The sequence below is a fragment of the Erythrolamprus reginae genome, chromosome 5, assembly GCF_031021105.1.
Source record: "Erythrolamprus reginae isolate rEryReg1 chromosome 5, rEryReg1.hap1, whole genome shotgun sequence".
NCBI lineage: Eukaryota > Metazoa > Chordata > Lepidosauria > Squamata > Dipsadidae > Erythrolamprus > Erythrolamprus reginae.
Window position 1 is genome coordinate 60808688 of NC_091954.1, and position 18548 is coordinate 60827235.

An 18548-nucleotide genomic window follows, 5' to 3' on the forward strand; every position below is an offset into this window, starting at 1 on the left:
GGGGGAAGGGAAAGTGTTCGCAAAAATCGATTTAGCCCAAGCTTACCAGCAACTCCCTGTCGATGAACCAACAGCACTCGCACAGACAATTGTCACCCACAGATATGCATTTAAATGTACCAGATTACAATTTGGGGTAAGCATAGCTCCCGGGATTTTTCAAAGTATAATGGAACGTTTGTTGTCAGGAATTAAAGGGATTCCCTATTTTGATGACATTTTAATTTCAGGAGAAAACCAATCTCAACTCAACGAAAGAATAAGAGAGGTATTACATAGACTACAAGATAAAGGGTTAAGGATCAAACCTGACAAATGCGTGTGGGGAACCAACAGTGTAGAATTCTTAGGATATAGAATCGATGGGGAAGGCATCCACCCCACTACTGAAAAATTAAAAGCCATCAGGGAAGCCCCAGAGCCACAGAATAAAACAGAATTGCAGGCATTCTTAGGCCTTCTAAACTTTTACTCTGTCTTTTTAAAACAGAAGGCAACAGCAGCAGAGCCTCTACACCGGCTACTTCAGAAAGGAACCCTTTGGACATGGGGGAGAACCGAGCACGAAGCCTTTTTACAAATTAAGCAGTTGTTAAGTTCCGCGAGTGTAGTAGTCCAGTATAGCACTTTACTACCCGTCAGGCTTACGTGCGATGCATCCCCATACGGCGTAGGAGGGCTCTTAGCACATGTGTTGCCAAATAATACAGGGGCCCCAATTGCCTTCTTTTCAAGGACAATGACCAATACGGAGAGAAATTACAGCCAACTAGATAAGGAGGCTCTAGCGTTAGTGGCTGGGGTGAAGAAATTTCATAATTATCTCTTTGGCAGGAGTTTTGAATTGGTTACCAACCACAAGCCTTTACTAGGCCTCTTAGCCCCCAACAAACCAACTCCCCCATTTATGTCTCCAAGATTAATCAGGTGGGCTTTGTTTCTCTCAGGATACCAGTACGAGCTCATTCACAAAGGGGGTAAAACCATCAACCACGCAGATGGTCTCAGTAGGTGCCCAATGGCAGAGTTAGTAGAGGACTCTGCCCCATCGGCTGATGTTTTAATGATAGAGCTCAAAGATAACCCACTAACAACAGCAAGGTAGGTGGCTGCGCACACGCAGCAAGACCCAATTTTGAAAAAGGTGGTAAACTGTGTACTTAAGGGGTGGCAAAATGACCCTGTAGAAAATAATTTAAGTGACTTTAAAACCAAAATATTGGAATTGTCATATGTTAAAGGTTGCCTGTTGTGGGGTGATAGAGTAATCATTCCTGAAAGTCTAAAGACCAAAGTACTCACAATGTTACATGTGGGCCACCCTGGTATTGTCAGGATGAAGGGCCTAATGAGGGGGCACTTATGGTGGCCAGGTCTGGATACTGATATTGAAAAGTGGGTAGCCAAATGTGATCCATGCCAAGAGTCTCGGCCTAACCCCCCCAAAACAACTCCAGCAGAGTGGGAACAACCTGCAGGGCCTTGGTCCAGAGTCCATATTGATTTTGCAGGGCCAGTGGGGTCACAATATTTCTTAATAGTGGTAGATGCATTTTCCAAGTGGGTGGAAATCATTGCAATGAATAATATAACCACGAGTGCCACAATTAAGGTTCTGTGCCATTTGTTTGCCACCCATGGCTGTCCTGACATCTTAGTGTCAGACAATGGACCCCAATTGACAGCCAGGCAATTTGAATTATTTTTAGATAATTTGGGGGTCAGACATGCTCTCATCTCGCCTTACTCGCCCTGGGCTAACGGGTTGGCAGAACGATACGTTCGGGTGGCAAAGGAGGCATTGTGCAGGTCAGGCCCTGGAGATGTACAACAGCATCTGGACCAATTTTTGTTAACACAACATATTACACCAAATTCACACACACACATAAGCCCTGCTGAAATACTAATGGGAAGGAAACTTAGGTCCCCACTGGATAGATTACACCCATGGTATTGTACTCATAATCCTATGTATGTGAACCCTGAAAGACAATTGTACTTGGGTCAAAGTGTTTTTGCAAAGAATTTTGATGGGGGTTCGAATTGGATGAAGGGAATAATTGTACAACAAACTGCTCCTAAAACATACATTGTAAAATTGGATGATGGTCGAATGTGGAAGCGGCACATTGACCATGTACGAAAGCGCATTGAAACCTCCCCTGAGCAAACCGCTAAAACAGACTCTCCCACTCTAATAGACTGTAACGCGCAACCCACCTTAATGGACATTCAAATGGACTTATCGAGTCAGGAAGGGTCCTCCAGCGACGCCGAGCCATTTTCATCCTCAGAGGTCGGTGCTGTGCCTGCCCAATCGACCCAGCGGGCTGGAGCCCAAACTAGGCCCCAGCCGCACTGGGGAAGTACAGGTGAACCGACCTCCACCGTTGGAAGCGAGGACTCAAATGAACTGCGCAGGTCGGAGCAAGCCCTACGGAGACCGAGCAGATTGGAGGATTTCGTCACGTGGCTTTCTTGATTGATGTATTCTGACTAAGGAGGGAGGGGTGTTGTATCCTATGTAAATAGTTGGTTCCATGAGAAACGCTGTCTGAGCTAGAAACAGGAAGTCGCGCCTGATTGGCTCAGACGCGAGCTGCTCTCGTTTGGCGGGAACCGCAAATGTATAAAAAGAGCGGTTTCTCTCCAGGTAGAGCAGACGTGTTCCGCTGATTGTCACTTCCTTCTAAGAGCTGAATAAAGGAACCGTCTTTACCTAATCCCTGTCTCGGGACTCTTCAACAACCATGGGCCTGATTTAACTAATTCAGGGTCTGTTATATGAGGGGGGGCACACTGCTGACATGGTATTTCTCAGAACAGTTGAGCAATGATCTGAACTTAAGAGCCTAGACATCTTGCATTTGTCATGATCGGATCATTTTCTGCTATGGCTTGATTTTAAGACTCCAGTCCTCCCCAACAGGGAGGCAGAACCAATTAGGCAGTTCCACCCCAGGCGTCTGATGGACCCAGAGGGCTTTCAAAGGGTGTTTGGGGAATTACAGGGTTCGCTTATACACAGTTCGATGGAGTCCCTGGTAACAGCCTGGAATATGGCCATGGCAGGGACTCTAAATTAGATTGCACCTTTGTGACCTCTCTGTGGCAGTAGACACAAGGAACTCAGGGGGATGAAACGCCAGAGAAGAGGTCTAGAGAAGCAGTGGAGAAAAAGTAAATCAGAATCTGACCAAACACTTTTAAGTTCTTACATTAAGACTTATCAACTTGCGTTCAACATTTGAAAATGCATGTATCATTCCACCTTGATTGCATCAGAAGAATATTGCCCAGCCACCCTGTTTAGGGTGACTCCCTCCCTCTTTAATTTGGTGGGGGGGCACAGTGTTAACAAACCCTTGCAGGGCAGTGCTGAGGAAATTAATGAGATTTTCGTAGATAAACTCGCTGAGATATGGACGGACCTTGATTCCGATTGGAATGCAGTATCAACTGATAATGAGTCAGTCAAGGTGACGGGCCTGTCTTAATATTGTTGTGTGAGAGGAGTTTGACCTGGTGATGCCTGACAAAGTAGACAAGGCCATTGGAGCTGTGAGCTCTGCCACCTGTTTCTTAGATCTGTGTCCCTTCTGGCTGGTCTCAGCCAGCAGGGAGGTGATACGAAGCTGGGTCCAAGAGTTGTCAATGCTTTCTTGAGGGAGGGGTCTTTTATGGCTCCCTTAAAGAAGGCACTTATGCACCCCCTCCTCAAGAAGCCTTCACTAGACCTGACTGTTTTCAATACCTATCGTCACATCTCCAATGTTCCCTATTTACAGAAGGTTATTTAGAAGTGGTGGCACTCCAGCTCCAATGGTCCTTGGACGAAGCTGGTTATCTGGATCCTCAACAGTCCGGTTTTAGGCCTGGCTACAGCATGGAAACTGCTTTGTTGCATTGACAGATGATCTCTGGCAGTCCCGGGATAGGGGTCATTCCTCTATCCTGGTGCTCCTTGACCTTTCAGTGGCTTTTGATACCATTGACTATGGTATCTTTCTGCGCAGAGTGGAGGGGTTGGGAGTGGTTCTTTACAGAACCGTTTTACAGTGGTTCTCCTCCTTCCTCTCCAGTCAGTCGCAGTCAGTGTTGGCATGGGGTCATATGTCAACTACTAGGCCTCTCCTTTGTGGGCTTCCTCAGGGATCCTCTCCCCCCTGCTGTTTAATATCTACATGAAACCGCTCAGTGAGATCATTCAACGGCATGAGGTGAGTTACCATCAGTATGCTATGATACTCAGCTATACATTTCCACCCCGTGTCAATTCAGTGAAGTAGTGGAAGTAATGTTCCAGTGTCTGGAGGTTATTAGGGTTTTGATGGCTGTGAGTTCTGCCTCCCAAGGTCGATTCCACCTGTCCGTCCATTACCATGGGGGGGGGGATTTTTCCCCCTCAGAGAGGGTCCACAACTTCAGCATCCTCCTCAATCCACAGTTAAGCTTAAAACACCATCTCTCAGCTGTGGCGAGGGGGATGTTTACCCAGGTTCATCTGGTGCACCAGTTGTGCCCTATTTGGACTGGGAATCTTTTTTCACAGTCACTCATGCTCTTATCACCTCGAGAATCAACTACTGCAATGCTCTCTATATGGGGTACCTTTGAAGAACATTCAGAGATTGCAGGTAGTCCAAAACGCAGCCGTGCGAACTGTCATAGGACTCCTGAGATATGCCCATGTCTCTTCAGCACTCCTTAAGCTTCATTGGCTGCTGATTGGTCTCTGAATGCAATTCAATGTGTTGGTCATGACCTATAAAGTCTACATGGCTTTGGATCATATTACTTGCGGTACCATCTTCTGCCTTGTGTATCCCATCAGCTGGTTAGGTACCACAGAGTTGGCCTTCTCCAGGTGCTGTCAGCCAGGCAATGCCATCTGATGGGACCTAGGAGAGGAGACTTCTCTGTTGCGGCCCTGGCCCTCTGGAAACTCCCCCCAGATTCATTCTGCCCCCATCCTCCAAGTCTTTTGTAAGGCCTTGAAGATGCACCTCTGCCAATAGGCCTGGGGCCAGTGAATTTTAAAATCTACCCCAACCTATGATTATGTCTATTATGTATGTTGATGATCAGTTTTTAAATGATTTGGGGTTTTAGAATAGAAATTTTTTAGATTTTATGTCTTTTAAAATGATGCTCTTCTCTCTTTAGAATTTTTAAATGTTACATTTCTTACACATTTGTATTTGTCCTGTTGTAAGCTGCCCTGGGTCTTAGGAGAAGGGCAGTATAGAAATCTAAATAATAATAATAACCATCATCATCATCCAAATATTCTTTTGCCATAGGAAGGAAAATTGGTCTAAGACTTTGTATTTCTTTGTAACACAAAGCTTTATTCTGTCCTACCACAAACACTCCAGGCAATTTATTCAACAAAATATATAACCATAATCTCCAATAAAATCTTTTTCTTAATTAACTTGAAAAAATATAACCCCAATTAATAGCACTTAGACTTGTATACCAGTTCTCAGTGTTTTGCAGCCCTCTCTAAGCAGTTTACAGAGTCATCATATTGCTCCCAACAATCTGGGTCCTCATTTTACCAACCTCAAAAGGATGGAAGGCTAAGTCAAACTTGAGCTACTCAGAATCAAACTGCTGGAGTGAGAAAGTGAGTTAGCCTGACACTTAAAATTTACTCAAAATTAAAAAAAGGGAGAGGGATAGGAACAGCATTAGATTAAATAATTGGATGATCTTATATAGGAATGTCAAACTTTCGTTGTTACATTGTCACGTGATGTGTCATAATATTTGCTCCCTTTGTTAAATGGGGTGGGTGTGGCCAGCGCATGATGCATCTGACTCGTGGGCCATGAGTTTGCCATCCCTTATTTAATAGAACCAGGAAAAGTCTTGGTATAAATTATTCCTTGGAAGACCAAATTCTGTCTTGATAGAATATCCAGGTCTCAATATGATTGTAAGAGATTCAGATTACTCTTTCTTCTATATGTTATGGCACCGGACCAGGGTATCTACGAAACTGCCTTCTGCCGCATGAACCCCAGCGACCGGTTAGGTCCCACAGAGTGGGCCTTCTCCGGGTCCCGTCAACAAAACAATGTCGTTTGGCGGGGCCCTAGGGAAAAGCCTGCTCTGTGGCGGCCCCGGCCCTCTGGAACCAACTCCCCCCAGAGATTAGAATTGCCCCCACCCTCCTTGCCTTTCGTAAGCTCTTTAAAACCCACCTCTGCCGTCAGGCATGGGGGAACTGAGATATTCTTTCCCCCCAGGCCTTTACAATTTATGCATGTTATGTTTGTTTGTAGGGATGTTTGGTTTTACAATAAGGGTTTTTTAGTTGTTTTAGTATTGGATTTATATGATGTTTTTTATTACTGTTGTTAGCCGCTCCGAGTCTACGGAGAGGGGCGGCATACAAATCCAATAATAAATAAATAAATAAATAAATAAATAAATAAATAAATAAATAAATAAATAAATAAATAAATAAATAAATAAATAAATGTCCTCTACTGTCTCCAAAATGTTTCTCCAAATGGAAATTTGGGACTCTGAGCTATATTTCTTTAAAATGATTGGAATGAAAGATGGCCTCTGCAGAAGCATTAATAACATAGCTATTAAGTAGGGATGTATCTTCTTCCATCAATCTGGAGGAGAATAATTCCCACCTCACACCCCCTTCACTGAATTTATCTCTCAACATGTTTGAGAATCTGTAGATACAAGACAGTAGAGAAATACACTTTTATCACAACCACATACTATTGAATGTGTTCAATCACAACTATTCTGTTATTCAGTTCAAAGGAATCTTTAATAATGATGTTAGCTTACTGGCATATTCCTGAATCTCTTGCAAAAACAGAAAGGGTTGATCTCAGCATGTGCATTCATTTTTATTAGTACAGTATATAATTTCAAGTGCTGAGCACATAACTTAAATCCCCACTCAGTTTCCCCATTCTTTACAGCATGCTGCTTGTCTTATTTTGAGGGATGTTTTCAAGTTTTCACTTAAATTCTTTCAAAATGCAAACACCTAATTGCTTTACAAGCTGCCTGTATTTAGAGGAATACTGATGAAAACACAAATGTACCAAACTCATATGGTAGATATGTGTTTGAACACATGTATTTTTTTTAAGTCTCTCTAGTAACTTGGTTCATAGAGCAGTATCACTATCAACTGATTACCAAAAAGGCTTCAGATTTATCTTCATTTAGAAATTGTTTTGGGTCAGTGCAAAGTTAAAATTGGTTTAATCAGTAGGATTTATACAGAAAACACTTTAAATTCAGTGCATAAATCATTAGTTATTTGTTATGTCTGTGACTTTTTAAATGCATTAACACTCTAAAATGGGTACAAAATAGTTATAGCATTACAGTTTGTTAAATGTGGTGGGAAAATGAATATTTAGGAGCTTTTTCTATAGTGAATTTCTCTTCTTTCTCCTCTCTTTCTTCCTTAGCTGTAATTATGTGGACCATTGCAATGTAGATAGTCCTCAACTTACAACAGTTCACTTAGTGACTGTTCAAAGTTACAACAGCACTGAAAAAAGTGACTTATTACCATTTTTCAAACAACCATTGCAGCATCCCCAAGGTTACTTGTTCAAAATTCAGACATGTTGCAGATGATTCATATGTATGATGGTTGCAGTGTTATGGTCTCATGTGATCACCATTATGACCTCTGATAGGAAAAATCAACGGGGAACCAGATTCACTTAACTATCATGTTACTATCTTAACAACTGCAGTGATTCACTTAACAATTGCAGCAAGAAAAGTCATAACAATTTGGGACAAAATTCACTTAAGAACTGTCTTACCTAGCAACAGAAATTTGGATTATGATCGCAAGTTGAGGACTACCTGTACTTTAAAAAGATACCTTTGATATCTTTCACTATATAATCCTTTAAAATATGCCAAAGTTCTTTCAAGCGACCTTTCTTTTTATGACTTTTGTAGTTGAAATCCAAATAACTATTTCAAAAATAATAATAAGAACCATATTTCATCCGAGGGATCATGGAAAAAGCCTTTTAGTTAATGATTTACACATAAGCTAAGCTTGGTATGATATAGGGCAGTGATGGTGAACATTTTTTTGTTCAAAAGCCAAAAGGTGGTGGGTGCATGCGCAAGCATGCCTGCACATGCCCACACCCATTCCCTCTCCCACGCATGTGCAACCCCCATGCTGCACTCCCACGCATGCGCACAACTCCCCCCATGCCTCACTGAAGCCTTGGACAGTGAAAAAAAATGGCAAATGGGCAAACCGGAAATTTGGAAAAACTGACTTCCGATTTGCCTGTTGAGGCATTTTTCGCACTCAGGGGCTTCAGGAAGCTTCCCTGAAGCCTCCAGAGGACAAAGCAGCCTTCCCCAAGGCCGAAAATTAGCTGGCCAGTACATGCATGTACACTGGAGCTGACATAGGGCAATGCCTAACATGCCCTCTGATATGGCTCTGCATGTCACCTGTGGCACACATGCCATAGGTTTGCCTATGGCCTCATTATCTGCAGGGCTTCACAGAATTTTACAATATTGGTTTTCTTATTATGAAAACAAGTTCATTTTTACTTATGTTGATAAAAATGACTGATTACTTATTTTGTCAGCATTGTTTGTCTGTAGATTTAAAATATTTTCAAAATTATACTTAAACAAACTACATCATTATTTATGAGAGAAATCCAGCCATGCAAATGATAAATATGCAATCAGTAAATGTATTCATTTGAAAATAATTTGTATTTTTCACTTCGAATGCTATTAAATTAAAAGGCAAAATGTATGTTTTCAATGTTTTTGTGGTGATCCAAGATTGTCTTTTGGTATGCATATTTGTGATATTTTGTGTAACTTTTTAACAAAGGGCTTAGAGCCTCAAGGAGTCTAAATTCAGCAATGATAGATATTTGGGGGGAATTATTAATTAAAATTTAAAATATCAATGTGTTCCTCTTTACCTAAGTGTATATTAATTTAATGTGAGAATTATTAAATAGCCTGAAATTCTCTGGTTTTTCCCCCTTTCTATTTCACTTTTTCTTTTTCTTCCTTCTAGAGCATTTTCAGTCTTTACGGCTTGCATTTTCCCCAAATCTGGATGACTACAATCCAGATATTCCTGAATGGAGACGGGACATTGGTCATGTCATCAAGACAGTTCTGGTTGAGGTAAAAAAAAAGTTGCCATATTTTATTGTTACCTTCCCCTAATTTCTTTGAAAGGAGTGTTTAGAAGAATCTGAATCCAATTTAAGACAGAATAATGATTTATATGAATATTCCTTCCACTTATCAGGTAATATAAACAATTCTCTACATTTAATATCAGATTTTTTAAAAAAAATAAAATAAAATAAAGACAGACAGACAGACATGTGAGCCGCTCCGAGTCTTGGGAGAGGGGCGGCATACAAATCTAATAAATAATAATAATAATAATAATAATAATTATTATTATTATTATTATTATTATTATTATTATTATTATTATTATTTTTAAAAACTAGTCGCAGATGCCTTGGTCTCACATCATTGTAATTGTGTTCTTATGTGGCATGCTAAAAATGGAGTTGTATTTCTTTTTACTAGCTGAATGTTTAAAATATATAGTGTGGTGTCTTTCTTTCTTTCTTTCTTTCTTTCTTTCTTTATTTATTTATTTATTTATTTATTTATTTATTTATTAGATTTGTATGCTGTAGACTCGGGGTGGCTTTATCATATGACATAGGAAATGTATAATTTCCTTTATCTTTATCATTTATTCCCATCTTTCTAAGTCTAAGAAAGTCTAAGACTAACATTTTGTCCATATGGGTCATTGAGTCTGTCCGGTGCCTGAGTTATATGATCATTATTCATCCTTCATCATTTTTTCTCATTGTCATGGTGAGGAAAGACACAGATCAAGGGATGCTGGGACCATTGTGTTAAATAAATTTCTGGAATCAATCCATATATTATCTATTACTAATTATCTATGAACATCTGAAATTAATGAGAATAGTTCAAGAATGTGATGGAATATAAAATTTTAACTCTGAATAGTTTTCAAGTATTGAAATGTGGAAACAAATGTTCTTGTCAGGATACAAGTAATATTTTGGTTCAAAATTTGGATGTTATAGTTAAGACATAAGGAATGGTTAACATTTGCTAACATATTTACACTCACCTGAGCAGAAAGAGCCATGATGGTGCAGGGATTAGAATGCAGTATTACAGGCTAATTCTGCTGAGTTCAATTCTCAGCAGCTCAAAATTGACTCTGCCTTCCATCCTTCCAAGGTTGGTATAATGAGGGCCCAGATTGTTGGGGACAATATGCTGACTCGGTAAACTGCTTAGAGAGGGCTGTAAAGCACAGAAAAATGGTATACAAGTCTAAATGCTATTGCTAAGTGCTATTGTTATCATCAATGAGAATATGCACATATAATATAATGCACATATAATATACATTAAAACTTTGCTTTACAATAGGAATCATCAAACTGGACTCATCAATAGAAGGGAGCAATTTTAGACTTTCTTGAATTTTAGGCTGATGAATTCCAATAGTTCCCAACATGGACATATATCGAAGGAGTGTGGGAGGGGAGGGCATCATCATTTGTGATATGATTGATGAAAATTAGATAATATCATACATTATACCAGATAAAGTATATTTACAACTTTTATGGCTCCCTCTCTCCCCAAAATGTATATTCAAGTCGTACAAGAATATTCATTCATTCATTGTATATAGCAATCTTTTTGACATGTAATTCTGACTGAGCTACAATTTTTTTTGAAAAAAAAGTAATAGACTTTATTTTTAATATACTGTAATTAACCATTTTTAGCGGATGTAGTTAAGTCAGCTAGAAATAATAATCAGGGTAGTCTTAAAACTGAACATTCCTGACTAAAATGTTGAAAGGAGACATTTTTAGAGCCTTTTGGTAGACAAGCAGGGACAGGACATCCAGATTTTGTTGGTAATGTGAGCAGATGTGTGATACTGTTTAAAATGATGGAACTTAGAGCATGCCAAGCCTATCAGAGCTTATTGAATAGCAAAGATCATTGGAAACAGTCTCATACAACCTGCTGTTAGGCATTCCTATATGCATGTATATTCCTATACAGAATGTACTTGAGGTTCTACTTTTAACTTCTGTTATTGTAACTATCTTAATTGCTATATTTCTGTGACTATATAGAGAACCCCTTATTAAGTTGGTCTAATATATCAAATGTGGTAGAGGTCCGAATGGTTCAATGGTAAAATCTACTTATCTTCCCTACTGGTTTGGAAGCACGTGCTTTGCATTTTGCGTGCACGCTTTGTGTTTTTCACGCACACTCTGCACGAACTACCGTCGTATGCATTTTTTCATCCTCTGTGCATGTGCAGAAGTCTCGCACAGCAGCCACTACCAGTTTGCCAAACCACCGGCAATCACCGGTAGCAGTACCACCGCTACCTGCATGTAATCAGACCCTGAGCTGTGCAAGATCTAAATAGGATTGTTATATGGCTTTTCACTTCTGTTTATCTAAATTCTAACATTTTTTTTCTCCTGAGATTTTGAACTTCAGAATTAATTTATTTCTCACATAGCAATTATTGGGTTGTTTCTGGCCTTTCTTTTTTTAAAAAATTCTATATTGATTTTGTAAATACCACAGTGTGCCATATAATCTTTATTTATGTCATTCATGTTCATTAATTAATTTTCTTTGCAGATAGTTTTAAACTGTATATGATTAAGTCTCCCAAACTAGCAATTACATTTACCATTGTCACTGATTCTCTGCTGAGAAATGCCTATCGGAATGGGAATATAATATAATGCTTACCAAAAAACTGGAGAATGGATTTTCTTTGTGGAAGATGTAGATTTGAATGCAATTGTATAAGAGCTGTGGTGGCTCAGTGGTTAGAATGCAGTATTCCAGGCTAATTCTGCTGACTGCCTGCTGACTGCAGTTCAGTATTCCAATCTCACCGGCTGAAGGTTGATTCAGCTTTCCGTCCTTCCAAGGTCGGTAAAATGAGGAGCCAGATGGTTGGGAACAATATTCTGAGAGGGCTGTAAAGCACTGTGAAGAACTATATAAGTCTAAGTGCTATTACTATTGCTATTTGATAATGAGACTGAGAGCACAAGAAGAGATAGATAGATAGATAGATAGATAGATAGATAGATAGATAGATAGATAGATAGATAGATAGATAGATAGATAGATAGATAGATACCAAACAGTTCTACTATATGTTTAAAGGTGGTGTGCATTTTAATGTATTAAATATAGTAATAACAAATGTTAAATGTCTTCGGAGAGGGGCGGCATACACATCTAATAAATTATTATTATTATTATTATTATTATTATTATTATTATTAAATGTTGAAATGATGAGATATAAATTAAAAATAGAAATATTTGTATTAATAATCAGTAAATTTGGAAAAAAATATAATAGAACACAACCTATAATAGAACACAACCAGTTCAAGTTTATTATAGCTGCAGAGACAGAACTATGGATATCAGTTTAATGTGCTGTTACTTTTTATTAGGCAACAACCATTTCCAATGAACATATTTTGGTAGCAATCCTGCCAGGGTTACCCACCTCAGCTGAACTCTTTATTTTGCCCTATAAGAATACCAATGAAGAAAGTAAAGAAACAGCTGAAGATCTACAACAGGTATCTGTTTCCTTTCAGTTTTCTCTAACTTATTCCTGTAGTCAATGAATAAATACATATTGTCAAATTTGAAGGAGATAAAGAACAAAAAAAGGCTGAGGTTTTCATAGTCATAATAACTCAGGTGTTGTCAACAACAGCAGAGGCAGGTTGAGTAACTTCAGCTCTTTATTGGTCACAGTGAGCAAACATCAGCAAAACCCCCAGGTTTGACTGCAGTTTAAATAGAGAGCCCTGACTGGGAAGAACCAATCAGCAATCTCCTACTCTACTAAAAAGAGCGGACCTCAGTGGAAACTTCCCAGCTAGTATCCAGATCTCAGGACATAACACTTATCATTTTAAGGATGGATTACAGCAACATTCAGTTCTATACATAAATATATATTTTTATTGACAATTTTTGTAACATGATGGGGATGTAAAAGTAGACTTTACATTCACATCCAATTTAAACTTTTCATGTTTACTGACTCTTTATTGTTTTAGAGGAGCCACAATGACTTGGTCTTCCCAGTTTCTTATATTTTTTATATAGTTTTGGTAGAAAGGGATGTGTTAATTTCTTGTCTGGTAAGTCTGAGTTTGCAAAGCCCTAAGATCAAATTTCTCATTAATGCAAATATATTTTCATTTGAGTTACAAATCAGTTTATTACATGCATGCTTATCAGCTAGCCAGTTTTATTTTCATTGACTTTGAACTCTAATAATGGTAATGAAAACACCCACTATATTACAACACTCCAGAGACCATTCTGTAAAATCCAATAATCATATAAGAAAAATATAGTCAAAAAAGAAGAAAATTGTATAAAAGAGACTTGAATGAGAGAACAGTATATTCTACATTCTGAAAATACATGATATCCTATAGCAGTGATAGCAGTGACATGTATTTGAAGTGGCACACATTCACATCTCTCGGGTACCCCAGTCATTAGTCGTTGCTCTTCTGGGTTCACCAGTTGCTCTTTCAACAAGCAGGAGCACCAGAAACTGGAAAAGAAGCTCCCTGGCATGCATGCATGCACCAGGAAGCTGAGCTTCTGGTTTCTGGTGCATGCATGTGTACCAGCCAGTTGGTCTTTGTGTGCGCATGTGCACAGGAAACTGGCAGACCAGTGGTGATCAGAAGAGGAACCGCTCTTCCAGTTTCCTGTACTCCACAGCATGTGCGCTCCCATTTTGGCGCAGGGTGCCGAAAAGTGCACCAACGTTGTCCTATAGCAAAAATTAATTGTTATGAATTTCTCATTCCAACATATGAACTGCTATAGTTCAGCCTCACCACACCACTAATTAAAGTGTGTTCAATTTATAAGTGGGCATAGCTGTAGGGGTTCTTATAAGGCAAGCAGTGAAAATTAGAAGGCACACCAGCTTTTAAAAAATAAGACTAATATTATCAGCTTCACTGGTGAATGTGCAGATAAAAAAGTAGGGAGGTGGGAGGGAGGTGCATTTGAAATTGTGGTATTATTCTGAATGACACATAAATAAAAGATCCTGAAGTCATGCAAATAATATCATTTGAAGAATGTTATAGGAATGGGGATGTATACTTTGAACTGGATGCCTTAGTTTGTCAAAGGAGGCTCAGGAAATTTTCTTTAGTACAGTGATACCTCGTCTTACAAACGCCTCGTCATACAAACTTTTCGAGATACAAACCCGGGGTTTAAGATTTTTTTGCCTCTTCTTACAAACTATTTTCACCTTACAAACCCAAACCGATTCCACTGGCATGCCCTGCCTCCGAACTTCTGTTGCCAGCGCACCCATTTTTGCACTGCCTCCAGACTTCCGTGTTTTTGTGATGCTGCAGGGGAATCCCAGCAGTGCAAAAATGGGCACTTCGCTGGCAACGGAAGTCCGGAGGTGGGGTTTCCCAGCGAGGAAAGCCTCAGCGAAGTCACAGCATCACAAAAACACGGAGGTCTGGAGGTGGGGTTTCGAGGACTTCTGTGTTTTTGTGATGCTGCAATTTCACTGATGCTCCCTTCACTGGGAAACCCTACCTCCAGACTTCCGTTGCCAGCGAGCGCTCGTTTTTGCGATGCTGGGATTCCCCTGCTGGGATTCCCCTGCAGCATCGCAAAAACACAGAAGTCTGGAGGTGGGGTTTCCCATGGAGGGGAGTCTCAGGGGAATCCCAGCAGCGCAAAAACGGGTGCTTCAACTGGCAAAAGGGGTGAATTTGGGGCTTGCACGCATTAATCGCTTTCCCATTGGTTCCTATGGGAAACATTGTTTCGTCTTACAAACTTTTCACCTTAAGAACCTCATCCCGGAACCAATTAAGTTTGTAAGACAAGGTATCACTGTACCAGTGTAATTTTATTACATTAAGGGGTGGGCTAATCAGTCCCATGCTAATGTCTTAGACCAGTGATGGTGAACCTTTTTTTCCTCAGGTGCCAAAAGAGCGTGGGCACATACTATTGTGCATGCACAAGTGCCCACACCCATAATTCAATGCCTGGGGAAGGCAAAAACAGTTCCCACCCCACCCCAGAGGCCCTCTGGAGGCCGGAAACGGCCTGTTTCCCAACTTCTGGTGGGCCCCGTAGGCTCATTGTTTCACCCTCCCCATGCTTCAAAGGAGCTTGGGGAGAGTGAAAATGCCTTCCCCCCATACCCCCAGAGGCTCTTTGGAAGCCGAAAACGCCCTCCCAGAGCATCTGTGCAAGCCAAAAATCAGCTGGCCGGCACCCACATGTACATTGGAGATGAGCTAGGGCAATAGCTTATGTGCCAGAAGATATGGCTCCATGTGCCATCTGTGGTACCCGTGCCATAGATTCGCCATCACTGTGTTAGACGTTCATTTGTTTTTTACATGTTGATTCATTATATCCCACTCAGTTGATTTTTAAAAATGCATAAAAGTATTGTTTTGGGAAGTAATTTACCCTAAATTGTGAAATTTTTATATGTATTTATTCAAATAAACTTTCCATTTTACTCTTATTTTGCCACCAGACCTACAATGCAATGTATGATAATGACATGAAAGAACCTAGTGATATGAGAACCAAGAAAAATGAATTTATCTTATAAATAAGAATATGAAGAACAGCGGGATTACAATAAATTCTCATGATGTCAAAGTTACAATTTAGTTTAGCAGAAAGTGTGAAAGTCAATTCTTGTGACACAGAAGAAAAGAAGCTTTCAGCAAGACACTGGAGGGCAGCATTGCACCTTTCCCTGTGAATTCAGGCTCTTTTATAGTACATCCACATAGAACCTTAGTTCATTCATTTTTAACCTAATTACACTGGATTGGATTATCATCACATTGAAATTCATATTGAAACGAATGGCTAAATATGACAATCTGCTGTTGACATTTTATTTAGAATTCACAACACATGAAGTATGTTTTTAAAATTTGAGATGTTGGCTAAACACATTATTCATTTTTGAAGTTTCTACAAGTCTGTGAACATTTACTTTTGTTTATATGAATGTTTATTCAGGTGCAGGATAAGTTGCCTAAATGTATCTGAGTCCAAGTCTCATTGCCTCGGATTGCAGGATAAGCAAAGGGCTTTCTCTAATAATACATTCTTTTTGTTATACATCATATTTTTGATGTGTCCTTCTATCATTATTATGACTATATCCATGGTAAGCATCATGCAGTATTTTTCAGTAAATGGTGTAGGGGCACTTTTAACAAGTCCCAATTGACACTTTTAAGATGGCATGGATCACAATGAATTTGGTAGTTGGCAATTAAATACACAGGGACAGAGCCAGAATTTTTAGATATAAACAGTTCTTCCTTTTTTAAAGTTCCTTTTAAAAAATGAATTAAATCTATCTGGGGCTTTTATTACAGTTTTTATATAAATCTTATTTGAGTTGCAGGAAACTGTTGCCATATTTTTTGAGAAATAATACTTGAGGTGGGGTATTTAAGGAATATGGTTCACCAACTCAGGTTGCCAGCTCCTATTTTAAACCTCCTCTGTTTTCCTATTTTAAAAGTGTAGTTTTGTTTAAAAAGCTACCTCTTTGAATTGCTGTGATCTTCAGTTTGCAGATCATGATGTTGTGTTATGAGATAGTTACACTGCATTCAGGTTCATCCATCAGTTAAAATAAACAGATTGCTGAAGAACATGGGTCCTGCTGACGAAAAATGAAATACCTATAATGTAAAATAAATGAGGGGATACCAAAATTTTTACTACCACACTGTGGTTATGGCTTATGCATTTTCATTCAACATCTTCTAGTGCAAATTGGGTGCTCTGGGATGAAGCTCCATTTTTGCTACCCCACTGCGTTTACCTCTGTCCGGGTAGTAGCCCACGCCTGTGTACAAGTATCCTGATAATAGTTTTTTTATTTTATTTATTTATTTATTCAATTTTTATGCCGCCCTTCTCCTTAGACTCAGGGCGGCTTACAACATGTTAGCAATAGCACTTTTTTTTTTAACAGAGCTAGGTTATTGCCCCCACAATCCGGGTCCTCATTTTACCCACCTCGGAAGGATGGAAGGCTGAGTCAACTTTGAGCCGGTGATGAGATTTGAATCGCTGACCTTCAGATCTACAAGTCAGCTTCAGTGGCCTGCAGTACAGCACTCTACCTGCTGCGCCACCCCGGCTCATTTTTAATCAAAGTTGTTTCATTCAAAAAATAGGCTTTGACTGAAACTTTGTTGTGGAAATGCCAATTCAACAAATAATATTTTAAAGAGGAGGGGGCGCAAAAAAGAGAAAAAGAGAAAAGCAACCTAAAACTTTAAGAAACTTCCTGACAGTGAGAACCAATACAGGTGCAGAAATATTTCAGTCATAATTTCACATATAAAATAGCCATTTGTATAATACAGTCTACACATTGTTAAAAACAGTAATTAGTATTATGGCTGATGTTTGACAGCAAGCCTAAAAGTCAAAGATCAAAGTCAAAGATCACAAGAGTGCTCCTACCTCTGTTTTTATATAAAATATCGCATACCAGAAATCTCAATCTCTCTCTCTCTCTTTCTCTCTCTCTCTCCCCCTCCCTCCCTCCCTCTTTATGTGTGTTTCCACTCATTCTACAAAGTACGGTCATCTGCACACACACACCACTTTCTTTGTGAGCAAAAGCCATCAAGGATTGGTATCAAAGACAACTCCACCAGTATTTGGCATCCAAATGTCCTCTGTGGCTGCCCTGATCTCAGGACATCCCCTGTGTTTTCACACAGCAAATTAGGGTTTTCTGAGTGGGTCTGTGAAAAATCTCTCTGGCTTGGGCAGGAGGGGAGGGGTGAGAGGTTTTTTGGCCAGATCTGAAAAGGGAAAGTTTTTGTGTTGTGTGAGGGGCAAAGCTGCAGTCTTTGGGAAGGAGGAGGAGGTGAGGGAGGGAGAGAGAAGCCTCATCCCCCCCTCTCTCTCCCTCCCTCTTCTCTCCTCTCATTGAAGAAAAGGAAAATATTAAAAATGAACTAATAGAAAGTGAAAAATATATCCTTCTGTAGTTGGGGCAAGGCTGGGGATTGTTTTAGTGCAGAGGTTTTAAAACGTGGCATATTTAAGACATGTAGATTTCAACTCCCACAACATCCATAGCTGCCTGGAGAATTCTGGAAATTCAAGTCCACAAGTCAGTTGCCAAGTTTGAAGAACTCTGCTTTAGTGTGATCTGACACCGGGAAAGAGAAACAGGAGTCCAGATCACTTTACTACCGGAGAGATTGGTGGAAGAAAGTGCATTGAACTCGGGTTTCTTTCAGTGTGACAACTGGAAAGATAGGTGAGGTTTCTGTGCACACATTGTGTCTCACATTCTGCCTTGAGCAGCCAGA

The 18548-nt window shown here is 39.7% G+C and overlaps 1 protein-coding gene across 1 annotated transcript in view; it reads left to right on the forward strand.

Moving 5' to 3' along the window:
* Positions 1 to 18548, forward strand: part of LOC139167803 (VPS10 domain-containing receptor SorCS1-like) — a 372414-nt gene that overhangs the window by 346134 nt on the left and 7732 nt on the right. The window contains exons 21-22 of the mRNA XM_070752750.1: positions 9083 to 9195; positions 12600 to 12731. Coding sequence (XP_070608851.1) covers positions 9083 to 9195; positions 12600 to 12731 — 245 coding nt within the window. The remainder of the gene's footprint in view (positions 1 to 9082; positions 9196 to 12599; positions 12732 to 18548) is intronic.